Raw genomic sequence first — 19,486 nt, 5'->3', positions numbered from 1 at the left:
AAGGTATCCAGGTCCTGCTTTCCAGAAATTGTTTTGCAGAAAAGAAAGGATTGCAGTGGAGAGAAGAAAAACAAAGTGGGGGAGCAAGAGAGCGAAGCGTCATACTGGCGCTCACATGGCAGAAGTGCTTAAGAAGGTTACAGAGGAGTGGAAGCTCACAGAATAAGAGCCAGTAGTGGTTACTGACAACGCAGAGAATATGTCCGTAGCTGTTGAGATTACAGGATATCTACACGTTCGCTGTTTCGCACATGTGTTGAATCTCGCGTGCCCTGAAACTGCCAAATGCTGCTCGACTGTTCGGGAGAATTAGGAGAATTTGCACGTTCTTCCATAGGAGCAGCCCAGCAGCTGAGGCCCTGAAGAGGAATCAGAAGATGCTAAACCTTCCGCACCACAAGCTGATAGCTGATGTTGTTGTCCGCCGGAACAGCCTTTGAGATGATCAGGCGGTTTCTTGAGCAACAGCTGTTACTGCTGCCCTCTTATCTCTAGAGATAAGGTGTTTATTATATCTTGTTACTGAATTGTATGGAAAATCTGTAGTGTGTGATGAGTTTCAACATTTATGAATGATATACAATGTAAAAAATGGTGTTACTTTTATAAAATACACGTGCAGGGCTTCAGGGGGGACAGGGGGGGTGGTACTCCCCGGCCCAAGGGGGCCTGGGCCGCAGGCCCCCTCCGCCCCGCAAGATTTTTAATTTTTTTTGGTAGCACCACTTGGTTCATATTAGGTATAAAGCATTGTATAATATGTTTTGCTGAGATTTTCACACAGAGTTAACATTTTTTTTTAAACTTTGTTTATTAACATTTTCAGTTTTTTATAAAGACAGGTACAAAAAACAAGATTATGGTCAACATCTAGGAGGAGGCCGAACATGCATGAACTACAATATAAAACATGGTATATACAATAAAGTAAGTAATACCCTCAGCAAAATGTAAAGTCAGAGATAACAACAACAAAACAAATTAAAGCTGCAAGCAGCAATGAACGGGCCCTCACGCGTGCAAATTTCCACCAATAAAGGTCAAGGACTCAAAACCGAGTCTGATGACACCACCCACGAGTCTTTATGTCAAACCATTCAAAAGTTATAGCAGAAAATAGGATCTATCAAATATCGACCAATCAGAAAAAGGGGCGGGGCTATTTTGCACAAATTATGTTCAAGGACTCAAAACCGAGTCTGATGACACCACCCACGACTCTTTATGTCAAACCAGTCAAAAGTTATGGCAGAAAGTAATATCAAATATGGACCAGTCAGATGAAGGGGGGGCGCGCTTTTTGGCGTCTAGCGTCGCCAAAGAAAAGTAATGACTGATAAAAGTAATGCGCGTCGTCGCAGGATGGAGACGCACATTTTGATGTATAACACACCTGGGTGCACGTTACGGTTCGAGCCGTATTAACGGCCGAAGGAATGGCATAAATTTCGCCAAAATTACACGATTAATTAAAAATGGCCGACTTCCTGTTCGGTTTTGGCCATGGCGCCAAGAGACTTTTCTTTAAGTCATGCCATGATACAGGTGTGTACCGATTTCCGTGCATGTACGTCAAACCGTATTGTGGGGCTTGAGGTTTTCTAGGGGGCGCTGTTGAGCCGTTAGGCCACGCCCATTAATGCAAACCATTAAAATATCAAATTTTTCGCCAGGCCTGGCTTGCGTGCAAAATTTGGTGACTTTTTGGGCATGTTTAGGGGGAAAAAAGTCCCTCATTTCGTCAAAAAAAACGAGACAAATTCCTACAGATACAATAGGGCCTTCGTACTGTCAGTGCTCGGGCCCTAACAAGAAAGAAAGAAAAAAAAACACAAGTAGGCACTGTCACACATGGTGCATGGGGATCAGAAGAAATGAAGCATGGTGGTTTTTAAATTGGTAGACAGGATTAAATAATTATGGGACTGCAGACAATTGAATACTTTCTTTAATGTGTTTCAGGAAAGGGTTCCACAATTTAGAAAAGGTTTTAGCAGAGCCTCTTATGGAATGCTTTATTTTCTCTAGTTTCAAAACATAGAGTAAATCCCTTATCCAGTGAGTAAAGGTGGGGGGGTGCGCTTCCTTCCATTTGAATAAAATTAATCGCCTGGCGAGCAGAGTGGCAAAAGCAGTCGGCCTCTGTCTTTGAAAGTACAATTGTATCTGGGGGAATGCCGAAGATGGTTATAGATGGGCACGGAGAAATTCATTTATTAAGGCAATCAGAAATTGTTCTAAAAATAAGAGACCAAAATTCTTCAAGTTCAACACATGACCAGAACATGTGTGCATGAGTGGCAGCATTAACTTGCAGCGATTGCAAGTTGAACTCACATCTGGAAAGAATTTTGACATCTTGGGCAGAATTAATTTAGAGCAGAGTTGTTCAAAAGATGAAAAAACGTCATCTGAGTAAAGATCGTAAAAGATACCCAAATTCTGCCACTCTGTGAAAGTTTTATGGGATAAGGACGGTTTAAAAGCATGGTTGGAGCGAATAGGGGATTTAAGCGAAAATGATATCCAGCCAAAGTGTCGTCGTATCTGTGTCCAGATCCTCATGGTTGATTTAACTATTTTATTCTTAGTGACTCCTGTGAGGGATGTAGAGACAGAGGAGTAAACCAAGGCCGGCAAAGATGAAGGCCGACATGACAAAGATTCGAGAGTGTACCATGAAGGAGCATCAGCACCAGGGTCTTCATACAGCCAATGCACAATCGGACGGATATTGGATGCCCAGTAATACGCTGAAAAGTTTGGCGCAGCCATGCCTCCTTGGCCAGTGTTCCTAATTCGGGGGGCTCCGCCATTCCAAATGAAAGAGGAAATAATAGCATCAAGCCTGATGATGAAAATGATTTGGGAATGAATATAGGAACACATTGAAATAGATACGTGAACTTAGGGAGAATATTCATCCGCACTGAGTTGATACGACCTGCAGCAGAGAAAGGTAAAGACATCCAGCGTTTAAGAGTAAGTTCCGTCTGAGCAATTAGGGGAAGAAAATTAGCAGAGAGGAGCTTAGAAAACTTATCTGTAACACAAACACCTAGATACAAAAACTTATCTGTGACCTTAAAGGGGAGAAAAGTGAATGGGAACAGACGCGCAGCCTCGTTAATTGGAAATAACTCGCTCCTCTGCAAATTTAGTTTATGGCCCGAAAGAGCATGAAATTGTTCTAGGATGCTAAAAACATGAGGTAGAGAGTTGGCAGGGTCAGAGATGTACAGGAGCATGTCATCAGCATAAAGTGAAACTTTCTGCTCCACACCCTCCCTACGGATACCCGCAATTAGTGTGTTATGACGAAGTTCCAGAGATAGGGGTTCGATGGCAATAGCGAAAAGCAATGGCGAAAGGGGAGATCCCTGTCTTGTGCCGCGACCTACGCAAAAATAACTAGAGGAAGTGTTGTTGGTGCGAACTGATGCGGCTGGAGATGTGTATAATAGCCGAATCCAAGACACAAACCTTTCGCCAAAGCCAAAGTTTTCAAGGGTATAAAATAAGAACCTCCATTCTACCCTATCAAAAGCCTTTGCGGCATCTAAGGAAACTAACAGTTCAGGGGTAAACAAGGTTGAAGTGTTATAAATAATGTTGAACAGCCGTCTCACATTGTAAAAAGAAAATCTATCCCTAATGAAGCCTGACTGATCAGCGGATATGATGTTCGGTAGAACTCTCCAAGCGGTGGGCAAGGATCTTCACAAGGATCTTCACATCAACATTTAATAAAGAAATTGGATGATAACAACCGCAGCAGTGAGGGTCCTCGTTCTTCTTAAGGAGACGAGAGATTTGGGCTACACGTAGCGTCCTGGGCAGAATGCCTGCATCAAGGGACTCATTATACATGTTAAGAAGGAGAGGAGACAGCTTTATAGAATTTTTTTTTTAAAATTCGACGGGGAAACCATTGGGCCCGGGACTTTTCCCACTTTGCATACCTCTCTCAAAGTGATTGGGCTATCAAGAGCTGCAGAAGTATCAGCGGCCACTACTGGTATAGGAAGATTTTCAAGAAACTTGTACAAATCTTCAAGACTGGGGTTTTGCCCCGAAGTGTACAATGATACATAAAAATTCCGAAAGGCGTTGTTTATTTTAAGGGGATCACGGGTTAGGCCATTGCTTGTGCTAATTTCTGGGATAAGACGTGAGGCAGACGATTGTCTGAGCTGGTGAGCTAGCAGTCTGCTCGGCTTCTCACCATATTCGTAAACGTTGTGGCTGGACTTAATAAGCATGTCTTCTGCCTGTGTAGTGGAAAGGTTATCAAACTCTGACTTAATAAGAAGTATCTCCTTATAGAGATCAGGCGATGGAGAGCAAACATGGTCATTCTCCAGTTCCAGAATGCGGTCGGTGAGACTAGTAAGAGTGGAAGAGCGCTTACGCTTTTCAAATGCTACACGCAAGATTAATTGCCTTCTCATGTAAGCCTTGAATGTCACCCATAAGATGCTATGATTAGTGTCAGAGGTTGCATTTGTTTTAATGAAAAAATCTATCTGCTCAAAAATAAATTCAACATGGTCAGCAAGAAAAGAAGAAAGAAAGAAGGCGGGAGTTTAGTCTCCAAGGTGGCGAGAGGCAGAATTGTTCATAAACTTGATAATCGGTAAGAGGGGTGAGTGATCCGAGATTACCCTTGCTTGATAGCTGCAGTCCTGAATGATTGGTAATAGTTTATTGTCGACCAGAAAATAGTCTATGCGGGAAAATGAATGATGAACTGGGGAGAAGAATGAATATCCGCAAGTGTTTGGGTTGAGGCGTCGCCACACATCAGACACGCCATACTCGCTTAAAAACATGTTAATCACATTCACAACTTTAGAGTTAGTGGTCATCCTATTGGAGGAGGAGTCGACGCTAGGAGTCCAAGGGTCTTCATTTTTGAAACTTAATCATTAAAAAGTTGATTTCATCGTTTTGAGGAGAATCTCCTAAATCTGGGTAGCCAGGTTGGGCAAGTTTCAGCCCTGGAGCCAAGAATTGTAACTCAAAATTGTCCTAAAAGGATTGAAAAAGACGCAGACGCTCCAGATATGGAGTCTCTTTGGCTCCTCAGTATGATTTAATATAAACATCAAAGTACGACTGAGCAGAAATGCAGCATTTGCAGCATGAGGAGGAGCAGGGCAGCGGCTCAGGACCAGGTCTCCCTCTGCAGCCGGCCCGTCTTCTCCATGGCCGTCAGCATCTCCTCAGCATGGTCCTCCTGGGACAAGCCGCCCTCCCGCCGGAACGCCTCCGTCAGAGCGTCGCAGACGCTGGCCGGCATCTGCTGCGCGTTTCTGTTGCAAAGACAAACCTCACGTGTGAAGTTGACATGAACGTGAGATTAGAAAGAGGAAGAGAAAAAGGACTGAGACTCACCCAGCGATGTAGACGCAGGCTCCTTTCTTGGAAATCAGGTCCCACAGGAGGGCGGCGTTCTCCTGGACCCGGTGCTGGACGTACACTTTCTCCTCCTGGACGGATGGGAGCAAAACTTCAGGGTCTGGGCGGAAATTTGCTCAATCTGGCAACACAGATTTAGAATATACTAAATCTGGGTTGCCAGATCAAAAGTTTCAGCCCAATTGGGCTGAAATTTGTCCAACCTGGCAATCCAGATTGAGAATCTCCTTTATCTTAAATCTGTGTTGCCAATTGGGCTGAAATTTACCCAATCTGGCAACACAGATGGGCGGGTTTCAGCCCAATTGGGCTGAAATTTGCCCAATCGGGCAACACAGATGCAGAATCTCCTAAATCTTAAATCTGGGTTGCCAATTGGGCTGAAATTTGCCCAATCTGGCAACACATCGCTTGGTTGGTTGGTAGCATCTGCTACATGAGACTGTGTTGCCAGATTAGGCAAATATCGATTTGGGCTGCTTTTCCTGGTTTTTACTAAATATTTCTAATAATTTAGGGGTTTAGTGTAGAGAATGATTGATTCAAGCTGGTTTTTCATCATTTTGGCGGGTTTTACGTCACGTTTGGGCTGGAAACTGTCAGATCTGGCAACCTCGACCTCAATTTAGTTTGAAAATGGTATTAAAAAGTCTTAAATCTTGATCCAAGGGTCTTAATTTTTGAATCTTAATCATTAAAAAGTTGATTTCATCGTTTTGAGGAGAATCTCCTAAATCTGTGTTGGCAGGTTGGGCAAGTTTCAGCTGAAAAATGTATATTTGGGCTGCTTTTCTTGGTTTTTACTAAATATTTAGGAGAAATTATTCAAAAATAATTTAAAATTTAGGGTTTTAATGTAGAGAATATTTGATTCAAGCTGGTTTTTCATCATTTTGGCGGGTTTTACGTAACGTTTTGAGCTGGAACCTGTCAGATTTGGCAACCTCGACCTCAGGTTTCTTCAATTTTCTTTGAAAAACGCTCTTAAAAAGTCTCAAACTTAAACATTTAGCCACCCTGAGATGATAAAACATTGACCTGGTCTCGAGAAAACGCGGTGAAGAGCTTCAGATGTCCCGCCTCCACCATGTCCTCCCACTCCGATTGGAAGTAGAAGTCCTTGTTCTCGGAGCGGCAGCCGAAGAAAAGCACGTTGGCTAAAGATTAGCACAAAAAAAAGATAAAACGAATCTGAAAACAGAAGGATGGAGGAGCTGATTGTGATAAGAACTGACCGGTTTTCCCCTCGGCGAGCCTCTCGTGGAGCACCGACCGGAACGGGGCCACTCCGGTCCCCGGGCCGACCATGATGACCGGGGTGTCCTGGTCCCGGGGGAACCTGAGAGTTCCCTTCTTCACCCAGAGGGGAACGTGGACGTCCCCTGCAGGGAGGAGCAGCGTTTCCATGACGACTGCTATTACTATTACTGCTACTGCTACTGCTACACCACCCTTGCAGGGAGGAGCCAGGAGCAGCGTTTCCATGATGACTACAATTACTATTACTGCTACTGCTAATGCTACATCTCCCCTGCAGGGAGGAGCCATGATGCAAGCAGTGTTTCCATGACGATGACTGCTGCTGCTAAAGCTACTGTTACTACTACTACTGTTGCTACTACTACTACTGCTGCTACTACTACTACTACTATTACTATTACGGCTACTACTACTATTACTATTACTGCTACTACTGTTATTACTACTATTACTATTACTACTACTACTGCTGCTACTATTACTATTACTACTACTACTACTACTGCTACTGCTACTATTACTACTACTACTACTACTACTACTGCTACTGCTACTATTACTACTACTACTACTACTGCTGCTGCTGCTACTATTACTATTACTACTACTACTACTACTGCTACTGCTACTATTACTATTACTGCTACTACTGTTATTACTACTATTACTATTACTACTACTACTGCTGCTACTATTACTATTACTACTACTACTACTACTACTACTGCTACTGCTACTATTACTACTACTACTGCTACTGCTACTATTACTATTACTACTACTACTGCTACTATTACTATTACTACTACTACTACTACTACTGCTGCTGCTACTATTACTATTACTACTACTACTGCTGCTGCTACTATTACTATTACTACTACTACTGCTGCTGCTACTATTACTATTACTACTACTACTGCTACTGCTACTATTACTATTACTGCTACTACTGTTATTACTACTATTACTATTACTACTACTACTGCTGCTACTATTACTATTACTACTACTACTACTACTACTACTGCTACTGCTACTATTACTACTACTACTGCTGCTGCTACTATTACTATTACTACTACTACTGCTGCTGCTACTATTACTATTACTACTACTACTACTGCTGCTACTACTTCTACTGCTACTGTTACTGCTACTATTACTACTACTACTACTACTGCTACTGCTACTATTACTACTGCTACTACTTCTATTATTGATACTACTAAAGCTACTACTACTGCTACTACTATTACTGCAACTGCTATTACTACTGCTATTACTAGTACTACTTCTACTGCTACTACTACTACTGTTGCTACTTCTACTACTATTACTACTACTACCACTACAACTACTACTGCTACTACTACAACTGCTACTACTAATTATACTACTACTACTACTGCTACTCCTGCTACTACTGACACCGCTACTACTCCTACTGCTACTACTTCTATTATTGATACCACTAATGCTACTGCTGCTATTACTAATACTGCTACTACTATTACTGCTATTACTACTACTACTGCTAGTGCTTCTATTATTGATAATACTACCGCTACTACTACTACTATTACTATTACAGCTACTGCTACTACTGCTACTACTAGTACTACTTCTACTGCTACTACTACTACTGTTGCTACTTCTACTACAATTACTGCTACTACCACTATCACTACTACTACTACTACTGCTGCTACTCGTGACACCGCTACTGCTACTACTACTACATCTTCCCTGCAGGAAGGAGCCAGAACCAGCGTTTCCATGACCACGACTGCTAATGCTAATATTACTGCTGCTACCATTACTGATACTACTGCTGTTACTGCTACTACTAATGCTACTACTACTACTACAACTGCTAATACTGCTACCGCTACTACTCATGCTACTAATGCCACTACTGCTACCGCTACTGTGCAGAACCTGAGGCATGTTTGATTCAATAATACCTCGTGTGGGGTCCAGTGAGGCTAACCAAGTGGAGCAGAGGCCTCTTCGTGGTTTGTGGAGTTTGGTTTGGTACTGGACCACCGCCACCAGAACCTGTAGCCGGCCCGGGTGAGCCTGAGGAGCACGGTTGGTTGGGATTAGTTCTCTGGCACATGATAGGACGCTGAGTTGTTGGGGGAGGGGGTACCTTGGGGGAGGAGGCGATGGAGAAGGAGCGGGGCTGGATCTCGGGGAAGAGGTCGAGGAGGTGGTCCGGGTTCAGGTCTCTGGCGGTGTGGTGGAAGTCTGCCAGGACCTGGAGCCATGACACCACGTTACACAAGGAGATGGAAAGAGACACCACTGTTTACAGGTCTGGTTCCTGCTAGAACTAATGAAGCAGTTCCTGGTGGGTCGACCAGATAACAACAATATGGCAGGGTTCACACTTACAAGTCCTTACTGCTACTGCTGCTACTACTATTACTGCTACTGCTGCTAGTACTATTACTGCTACTATTACTGCTACTGCTGCTACTACTGCTGCTACTATTACTGCTACTATTAATGCTACTGCTATTACTACTGCTATTACTATTACTGCTACTGCTGCTACTACTGCTATTACTATTACTGCTACTGCTGCTACTACTGCTATTACTATTACTGCTACTATTACTGCTACTGCTACTACTACTGTTATTACTATTACTGCTACTGCTGCTACTACTGCTATTACCATTACTTGTACTGCTGCTACTACTGCTACTACTATTACTGCTACTATTACTACTACTGCTGCTACTACTGCTATTACTGCTACTATTACTGCTACTATTACTGCTACTATTACTACTACTGCTATTACTGCTACTATTACTGCTACTGCTGCTACTTACTGCTATTACTATTACTGCTACTATTACTGCTACTGCTGCTACTACTACTACTACTGCTATTACTGCTACTACTATTACTAATACTGCTACTATTACTGCTACTACTATTACGATTACTTCTACTGCTACTACTATTGCTAATACTGCTACTATTACTGCTACTACTATTACTATTAGGGCTGCAACTAACGACTATTTTAATAGTCGACTAGTCACCGATTATTGAAACGATTAGTCGACTAATCGGATAATTAGTAATTTTTTCTTAAATTTAGTATGTCGCTTTAATTATGTGGCAAATGATAATAAACACAAGAAAGATGGAACTTCAATGAAAAATACAGGACTGTCTCAGAAAATTAGAATATTGTGATAAAGTATTTTATTTTCTGTAATGCAAAAATGTCATACATTCTGGATTCATTACAAATCAACTGAAATATTGCAAGCCTTTTATTATTTTAATATTGCTGATCATGCCTAACAGTTTAAGAAAAATCAAATATCCTATCTCAAAAAATTAGAATATTCTGGGAATCTTAATCTGTAAACCATAATCAGCAATATTAAAATAATAAAAGGCTTGCAATATTTCAGTTGATTTGTAATGAATCCAGAATGTATGACATTTTTTTTTTTTTTTTTAATTGCATTACAGAAAATAAAGAACTTTGTCACAATATTCTAATTTTCTGAGACAGTCCTGTAGATATTTTATTCAACTTTGCCGCTGTTCATACAAAAAGTTAATAAAATGTCCTATTTAAAACCAAGGACAAGTATAGACATAAATCCCTAAATAAATAAACCTCTGTCCATTATTATTCATTTTTTAAGGACAGGCAAATGTGTTATATAAAAAATAAAATAAAACGTCTCATATTTTTTCTCTATCAAGTGGGTGAAATCGGTTCTGGATGGCAGGACGTACTCTGGGTTGAACTGGTGTATCATTTGTTGAAACTCGTCACCCAGACCCGACGTGCTCTCTCTTCAAATGCTTGTGCATTACCAACGTGCTCCCGTGATAAGCAAGGTCTGCTTTGCAAACCTTGCAAGTCATTTTTTTATTTACCGTATCCAGGCTAAAAGGCTCCAAAACTTTAGAAGTTTTGTTACGCGCAGCTGCTCTACAGGACGGGACGCCGTCATTATTGTTTACACGCTACCGCTCGGCAGAGACGCTAGCGCGCATGCGCGACTCTCGGCAGAGATTGTATTGAAGTGAGACGCCTCACTCCGTTGGAAAAACACGTCTGGCGACAATTGTCGACAATGGAATTCATTGTCGACAATTTTGATTATCGATTTTTGTCGACAACGTCGACGAATCGTTGCAGCCCTAATTACTATGACTGCTACTGCTACCACTACTACTACTACAGTACTTCTACTGCTACTACTATTACTACTGCTGCTATTACTGCTACTACTATTACTAATACTGCTGCTATTACTCTTACTACTACTTACTGCTATGACTGCTACTACTGCTACTACTATTACTATTACTAATACTGCTACTATTACTTCTGCTGCTATTACTGCTACTACTATTGCTAATACTGCTACTATTACTGCTACTACTATTGCTAATACTGCTACGACTATTGCTATGACTGCTACTACTATTACCACCACTACTACTAGTACCACCACCACTACTACTACTACTACTTCCTACCTCCAGCGCCGTGCGTCTGGGCCGGTTGCAGTAGCTGTGCAGCTCATCCTGACCCGCCGCCGAGCTGAACTCCAGCAACTTCTCCGCCTCCAGCTCGTTGCTAGCCATCGTGGCCAGCAGCTCAAAGAAGGAGCGCCGAGGCACCGCGGCGATATCCAGGTAGCATTCCACCAGGTAGCGCACCGAGCAGGGCTGAGGTAGACTCTCTGGAACTTCACAGACATTTCCACATTGTTACTGGTCAGCGTCGCTAAGAACCGGGAAAATGTCCAAACGGCTACCTGCTGCATCGCCCGTGGCCTTGAGGGTAAATCTGGCCCCTGGATCCAACCCGAGTAGCTGGCAGAAGAGCTCCACATCCTCCGGCGCGTTGCACGGACGCATCATCACAACGTCCCCGGCGGAATATCTGCCAAACGACATCATCGGGTTTTAACGTTGCTACTGCTGCTGCTACTACTGCTACTGCTACTACTGCTACTGCTACTACTACTACTACTGCTACTGCTACTACTACTGCTGCCGCTACTACTACTACTGCTACTACTGCTGCTACTACTGCTGCTACTACTGCTGCTACTACTGCTGCTACTACTACTACTACTACTGCTACTACTACTGCTGCTACTACTACTGCTACTACTACTGCTGCTACTGCTGCTACTACTGCTGCTACTGCTGCTACTACTACTACTACTGCTGCTACTGCTACTACTGCTGCTACTGCTACTACTACTAATGCTGCTATTACTGCTACTACTATTGCTTATACTGCTGTTATTACTGCTACTACTATTGCTAATACTGCTGCTACTACTACTACTACTACTACGGTTTTAACGTTTTTTTAAAGTATGTCAAAGTCTAAAAATATGTGGCAAAGTGTAGAAGCGTTCGGGGTGACGTACTCGATGTCGGACCCGGTGATGTCAAAGTCTATGAGTCGCACATCCTGGAAGTGCGACGTTGCCGTCACTCGTCGGTTGGACGTCATCCTGGCGGGGAAGGGGCGTGGCCCCCGGGATGTTGGCCCCATCCCCAGCCGCGGTCGCTCGTCCGCGCCGTCCGTCCCGGCATCCAGGAAGTGGAACGTGTACGTCGGGGGAAGTCTGCGACAATTACAGGGCGTCTACAGGTTTGTTCGAGGTTGCCAGATCTGACAGGTTCCAGCTCAAACGTGATGTAAAACCCACCGAAATACTGAAAAACCAGCCCGAATCAAACATTATCTATATTAAAACCTTAAATTATTAATTATTTGTTGATAATTTTCCCTAAACATTCAGTAAAAACGAGGAAAACCAGCCCAAAAAGATACATTTTTCAGCCCAATTGGGTTGAATCTTGCCCAACCTGGCAACACAGATTTAGGACATTCTACTCAAAAGGATGAAATCAACTTTTTAATGATTAAGATTCTAAAATTAAGATCCTTAGGTTGAGATTCAAGACTTTTTTTATACCATTTTCAAACTAAATTGAGGTCGAGGTTGCCAGATCTGACAGGTTCCAGCGCAAACGTGATGTAAAACCCACCAAAATGATGAAAACCCAGCCCGAATCAAACATTCTCTACGTTCGTCAGTACGTCAGTCAATAATTAAATTATTTGTTGATCATTTCTATTGAATATTTAGTAAAAACCAGGAAAAGGAGCCCAAATCTATATTTTTCAGCCCAATTGGGCTGAAACTTGCCCAACCGGACAACACAGATGTAGGAGATTCTCCTCAAAACAATGAAATCAACTTTTTAATGGTTAAGATTCAAATATTAATACCTTTGGATCGAGATTTAAAACTTGTTAAGACAATTTTCACTAAGGAACCCAGCGCTGAGGTCGAGGTTGCCAGATCTGACAGGTTCCAGCCCAAACGTGTTGTAAAACCCGCCGAAATGACGAAAAACCAGCCCGAATCATCCATTCTCTATGTTAAAACGCTGAATTGTTCATAACTTCCCCTAAATATTTAGTAAAAACCAGGAAAAGCAGCCCAAATATCTATTTTCCAGCCCAATTGGGCTGAAACCTGCCCAACCTGGCAACCCTAAAGACCCTTGGATCAAGATTTCAGACCAATTAAGAGATTTATTTGAGACTTTTTAAGACGTGAACACTCACGGTTGGTCGTCCCTCAGCGGGGCGATGGCGGCCAGCGACGGGTGCAGGGCCGCGGCGGCGGCCCAAAACGCAGCTAGCCACGGCCGAATCACCGCATCCTGCCTGTGTCAAAAAAAAACAAGATGGAAGATGTAACATGGAGCTTTTACACAACATAAAACCAGAAGTTAAAAACCCACCCGACGTCGTGCTGGTCGTCCGCCAACCCCACCGGCGTGAGCATGTTGGCGCCGAGCTGCTGCAGGCGCTTGTGGAGCTTCTTGGCCACGAAATTAAACCTAGCAATAGAAGAACGAGTGAACACTGCAAAAGTTCAAAATATTACCAGGAATATTTGTCTTATTTCTAGTTAAAATGTCTCATTTTTAGTCAAAAAATTTCATTACACTTAAAACAAGAGTCATTACCAGAAAAATAACTTGTTATTTGACAATTTTCAACTGTTTCAAGTAAATTTTCACTTGAAATAAGTAGAAAAATCTGCCAGTGGGACAAGTTTTATCTTCTCATTACAAGCAAAAAAATCTTGTTCCACTGGCAGATTTTTCTACTTATTTTAAGTGAAAATCTACTTGAAACAGGTGAAAATTGTTGTTTTTTCCAGTGATGAGTCTTTTTTAAAGTGTAATGAGATTTTTTTTGACTAAAAATTAGACATTTTAACTAGAAATAAGACAAATATTCTTGTTAAGATTTTGAGTTTTTGCAGTGAAGAAAGGGGAAGATTTTTTTTATAGTGCACTTCGAAAAAAAAGTTGAAATGTTGAGAAAAAAGTCGAAATGTCGAGATTAATGTTGAAATACAATTTCGAATAAAGTTGAAATTTCGTGAATAAAGTCAAAATTTCGCCTTTTTTCTCAACATTTCAACTTTATTCACGAAATGTTGACTTTATTCTTGAAACTGTATTTCAACATTAATCTCGACATTTCGACTTTTTTCTCAAAATTGTATTTCAACATTATTCTCGACATTTCAACTTTTTTCTTAAAATGGTATTTCAACATTAATCTCAACTTTTTTCTAGAAGTGCACAATAAAAAAAAATCTTCCCCTCTCAAATATTTTTTCTCCTGCATGGCCCTAATATAATACTCTTCCGTACGAGATAAAGCCAACAATAAACAATAAAAATTAATAAACGATGAAGTGCGATATTTACGGACTTGGGGTAGGAGGAGTCACCCAGGCCGAGCACGGCGCAGTCCAGGCAGCTCAACGAGTCCCCGGGGAGGGACTTCCTGAAGAGGAACCTCCAGAAGTTCTAGGGAGGGAGGGAGGGAGGAAGGAAGGAAGGAAGGAAGGAAGGAAGGAAGGAAGGAAGGAAGGAAGGAAGGAATCATGTGACTGTTTGGGTTGGGAAATCCCTCCATGTGGGGCGTGTTTCTCCGTTTGTGTTACCTTCATGTTGTCCGGAGCTTCTCCTTGTCCCGTGGTGGAACACACGAAGACCACCAGGGACTCCGAGATCAGCTCGGCCTGTTACACGGAAGGAGATCAGAGTATTAGGGCCATGCAGCATACAAAAATATTTGAGAGGGGACATTTTTTTTATTGTGCACTTCGAGAAAAAAGTCGAAATGTCGAGATTAATGTTGAAATACAATTTCAAGAATAAAGTCAACATTTCGTTAATAAAGGCGACATCTCGACTTCTTTCTCGAAATTGTATTTCAACATTAATCTCGAAATTTCCACTTTTTTCTCATCATTGACTTTTTTCTCGAAGTTTGCATGAAAACAAAATCTTCCTCCTCTAAAATATTGTTCTTATTTTTGTCCTTCCTGGCCCTAATACTTTTCCGTAGATGTGGAAGTGGATTCTGACTTAATTATATCTGCAGTATTAAAAAAAAACACAAGGTTAGAGGAAAGAAGTGCTGATGTAAGCAGGGGGCGGAGTTATTAAAGAGGGGGGCAGAGTTATGAAAGAGCTAACTGACGTTAGCGGTGACGTAACTGACGTTTAAGTGATTAAGTGACTATTTTTAATGAGATAAATGTCCATCTGTAAAAGTGTAAAAATACGTGCGTGTTTAGCTCTGATTTCAGACCTGCAAGACCAGCTTTCAGTTTTTTGTGGGGGGTTGAGGTGGTGGAAGTAACTTTATTTTGATGAGTAACTGATGGCTATTTGTGATTTGTGTACTTCAGTTTTAAGTTTTTTATTTATGTATTATTTCAGCTTGATTTTTTTATTTTATTTCATTTGACTCATACAGTCAAACTACTTTATCTACCATACATTTGTTATTATTGACGGGTCGTGAAGTTAAATGGCATGTTGTGATACTGTGGCGGACACGATTACGGAGCTGGCACCCATCAGGACTGTAGGGAAGGGGCCGTGGTCACGGGGAGATTTATGGTTGCTTAGTTACACTGTCAGTTGTCAGCCCAGTTGTCAGCTGTGATTCCGTTGTCTGGAATAAAGGCTTGTTGACCAAGCTCTGGAGTCGAGCTTCATCCTGCCACAATACGGTCATTCTGTACCAATGATACATTTGGGATGGGGAGAGGTTTGAAGGCGGGGGGGCCTCCAAATAACATTTCGCTTAGGGCCCCAATTTGGGCAGGGTCAATTTGGTCAATTTGGCCCTGACTTTATAAACAAAAGCAGTGCGTCCAAAATGCCATACTAAACAGTATATATACGAAAAAGTATAATTAAGTTCGGCACACTTTTGAGTGTATGTACCAGTAGTATGCCACATGTCACTTCCTGCCGTTGGGAGGAAGTGACATGTCACAGCAGCAGTAGCAGCTGTTACCATGGTAACAGCAGCAGTAGCAGCTGTTACCATGGTAACAGCAGCAGTAGCAGCACACCGATATTTCCCGTTTATCCTGGCCAAAACAAGATGACATTATATAATATTTTTATATACGAATATTATAATATTAATATTCTATAATAACATTAGTATACTTAATATTATACTGACATATACGTATCACTTAGCAACCAAACACCGCTGCATTGCATTGTGGGAAGTTTCTGCTTAGCTAGTGTCCATGGCTGCGTCCAAAATTGCATACTTCCACCCTAATGAGTATGCAAGATTTTTTAGTGCGTATATAATGATATTATATAATGTCATCTTGTTTGGACCAGAATAAACGGGAAAGAGCGGAGCGGTGCTGCTACTGTGACAGGTTACCATGGTAACAACTCCCCCTCCCAACGGCAGGAAGTGCCGTGTGGCTCTGAGTAGTACGTCCCAATTAATGCACACTACTGATATTTACTCAAAGTGTGCCGAATTTAAGTATACTTTTTAGTATATACTGTTTAGTATGGCATTTTGGACGCACCGCATCAATCCACACTAAAACATTTCTCCAGAATGAGTATGGATAGTACATACTATTGAGTACGTACTAATGTTTCGGACGCACTAAAAAATTTTGCATACTCATTTTGCATACTCATTAGGGTGGAAGTGTAGGATTTCGGACGCAGCCTTCACTCACCACGTTGTAGTCGTCCAGTGACGCCACGCGGACGCGCATGTGCCGTCTCTGCGCCTGGCGGCCGACGGTCCGGGCCGTGTCCTGGGCCGTCCCGGTCTGGCTCCCGTACAGGACGAGCAGCGCCGGCTCCGGCATGATGGCTGGAACAGCCAGAGGCACGAACATTAGTATAGTCAAAGATACTCTATACAGAAGATCACGCATTACCGTTACTGCCAATGGTATACACGTCCTGTCTCCTAAGTGGGCGTGGTCGCCCCTCTCCCCACATCGTTTTGGAAGTGTTGTGAACGTCCAACATACAACACTAGATACAGTACAACTTTAATATTTGCGCCTTATTTTGCCGCTCGTTTTTTTTTAACTGCTACTTTAATGTCTGATATCAACCCAGTACAAGATCATCGGATCAGTCTAATATTCTTTTTTTCCTTCCAAAAAGACTTCAATAATAACAATAACAGTAATATTAAGCAAAGAAGCAAGTTTTATTTTAATTTTAAATTTCAGTTTATCCGATGGGAAAACGACTTTGGCAGTTCTGCACATAGATATATAAAGGCTATATATATGTCTGTGGTTCTGCAGTGACCGACGGCTCTGAATCAGCACCATAGACATACATATACATATACATATATATATATATATATATATATATATATATATATATATATATATATATATAGTCTATGATCAGCACCACCAGAGAGGAGAGCTATGAGAGCCAAATCTCGCGAGAGTGTGTTGCTCAGACAGAGACAGGTCTCAAACAAAGTTCATTTTCTCCTAATCTGTCGGTCTGAAAATTGCCATTTTGGTGTCAGAATGTTCAGAAGGTTTGTGGCTTTTGAAAAATGGGTCCCATATTTACTTAGGTTACTATGGGGCGAAGGAATTGGTAATAATCTGTGCTCACGTTCACTTTTCCCATAGGACTCAATAGACTCAGGAGCTGCTGTTAGTCTCCTAAAGGGGCGTGGCAGTGGGGAAACTCACGTGACACAGATACAGGCAACACAACCGGAGTGGGGGGGGAGTTTATAAAACGTCTCTGGTTTTTAAAATAAATATTGCTTCATCATTCGCCTGTGGCGTCAGAAGACAATACACTTAAGGCTGATTTATGGTTCCGCGTTACACCGACGCAGAACCTACGCCGTAGGCTCTGCGTCGATTTAACGCAGGTCCATAAATCAGGCTTTACGTCCTCTCACGGTTGCGTGAACGGTAGCGACCACAATCGCGGATGGACGACTCCCAATCTCGGTTTATACCGGATGTACAATGAAAATAAAGGCTTTACTGACTTTATTTACTTTATTTAATTCACGTTATCGACTTAACTTACGTGAGACCTTCAGAAATTACTCGGAGCCGCCGGCAGGAAGCTAAACCGACAACAACATTGGTTTCTATTCGCCTTTACCTTCCTTTTGTACAACTCTTCAATAAAATCCAAACCCTCGGATTAATTTCTGCCATAAACTATGATTAAATCGATCAAAATCTTGCTATTTAAACTTAAATTAAAGCGAGAACATCAGATGTAGTTCAATAACAGAAACGCCACACTTTACGGCAGGTCAGTGAAGGCGTCTCTCATTGGCTCTTGCGCGGACGGTGCGTCCAAAGCCCAGCAGGAAAAGTCGTAGAATGTGGTTTCATAATAAACATAGGGTGTCAATTTTAGAAGATCAAACCTACTTTGATTCCATTTCCGCCCGTTTTTGTTGTTCTTTCAGCGTAAAAACACAATTAAAAATCCTCTAGTCGTGGTGGTGCTTAGTAAATACAGACTTACAGAGAGTATAGGAGTCGTGCCAAAAAGTGATTGCCTGCCAGAATCTGATTTCTCCCCTGAAAATGGGTCTTTTCACCTGCCAAAAATTGATTGAAGGTCAAATACAGTTGATGAAAGGTTGTTTCTACCTAAATATGATTTGATCTCATTCTTGAGCTTCATAATATAAACACTAGAGCTCACAGGATCTTTTAAAGGACCAGTACAACACAAAATAAGTATTTTCACCTGCCAAAAATTGATTGAAGGCCAAATACAGTTAATGAAAAGTTTTTTCTGCCTAAATATGACTTGATCTCATTCTTGAGCTTCATAATCTGAAAATTGCTCAACGGGCTGCTGTGCGCGCTCCCACGGCCAGCAATCAGATTCTGGCAGGCAATCACTTTTTGGCACGACATAGGCAGCTAAATGTCTTTATAAACCTTTTTACCTCAAGTACGTTTTTAGATTAAATTTATCTTTCCCTTTTTTCTTACACAGCTATATTAAACTCATGTACACCAAAATATTGTTGAAAAGGTGCTTAAGAACGGAATATTCTGCATACATTGCACCCTTTTTCACCGTGATGTCATTTTCTGACATCAACAAAATATCCAGCATGCATTGCGTCCGAAATTGCAAACTTCCACCCCAATGAGTATGCAAAATGAGTATGCAAGATTTTTTTAGTGTGTCTGAAACATTAGAACGTACAGTACTCAATAGTATGCACTATCCATACTCATTCCGGAGTATTTTTTTTATTGTAGATTGATGGACACTAGCCGAGCAGAAACTTCCCACAATGCAATGCAGCAGTGTTTGGTTGCTAAGTGATACGTATATGTTATAAGTATAATATTAAGTATAATAATATTATATTCGTATA

General features: G+C 41.7%; 1 protein-coding gene across 4 annotated transcripts; it reads right to left on the bottom strand.

Annotated features, from left to right (window-relative positions):
• Positions 1-5,076: 5,076 nt before the first annotated feature.
• ndor1 (NADPH dependent diflavin oxidoreductase 1) lies at positions 5,077-18,439 on the bottom strand. 4 transcript variants are annotated; one of them, XM_061725964.1, is made up of 15 exons: positions 18,389-18,439; positions 16,809-16,948; positions 14,736-14,813; positions 14,501-14,598; positions 13,513-13,611; positions 13,334-13,435; positions 12,120-12,320; positions 11,493-11,620; positions 11,212-11,423; positions 8,837-8,944; positions 8,649-8,763; positions 6,657-6,803; positions 6,460-6,578; positions 5,398-5,492; positions 5,077-5,315 (listed from the first exon to the last, which is right to left on the bottom strand). In XM_061725964.1, the coding sequence occupies exons 2-15, from the start codon at positions 16,941-16,943 to the stop codon at positions 5,168-5,170; spliced, it is 1,785 nt and encodes a 594-aa protein (XP_061581948.1). In that variant the 5' UTR covers positions 16,944-16,948; positions 18,389-18,439; the 3' UTR covers positions 5,077-5,167. The 4 variants fall into 4 exon arrangements, with proteins under 4 accessions (XP_061581948.1, XP_061581946.1, XP_061581947.1 ...); XM_061725962.1 differs by having other exon boundaries at positions 18,160-18,407; XM_061725963.1 differs by having other exon boundaries at positions 18,238-18,407.
• Between the last annotated feature and the right edge of the window lie 1,047 nt (positions 18,440-19,486).

The sequence above is a fragment of the Cololabis saira genome, chromosome 7 (assembly GCF_033807715.1).
Source record: "Cololabis saira isolate AMF1-May2022 chromosome 7, fColSai1.1, whole genome shotgun sequence".
Lineage (NCBI taxonomy): Eukaryota > Metazoa > Chordata > Actinopteri > Beloniformes > Belonidae > Cololabis > Cololabis saira.
The sequence above is the reverse complement of the archived record's forward strand: the minus strand, read 5'-3'. Positions and strand labels throughout refer to the sequence as shown.

What these genes read in the sequence shown, in the direction of transcription:
- ndor1 (XM_061725964.1), bottom strand. Translation starts at nt 16,943, where the DNA reads ATGCCGGAGCCGGCGCTGCTCGTCCTGTACGGGAGCCAGACCGGGACG. An exon ending in ATCACCGGGTCCGACATCGA is followed by an intron (nt 11,621 to 12,119) that starts GTACGTCACCCC and finishes GTCGTTTGGCAG; the next exon opens with ATATTCCGCCGGGGACGTTG. An exon ending in GCTCGCCGAGGGGAAAACCG is followed by an intron (nt 6,579 to 6,656) that starts GTCAGTTCTTAT and finishes GCTAATCTTTAG; the next exon opens with CCAACGTGCTTTTCTTCGGC.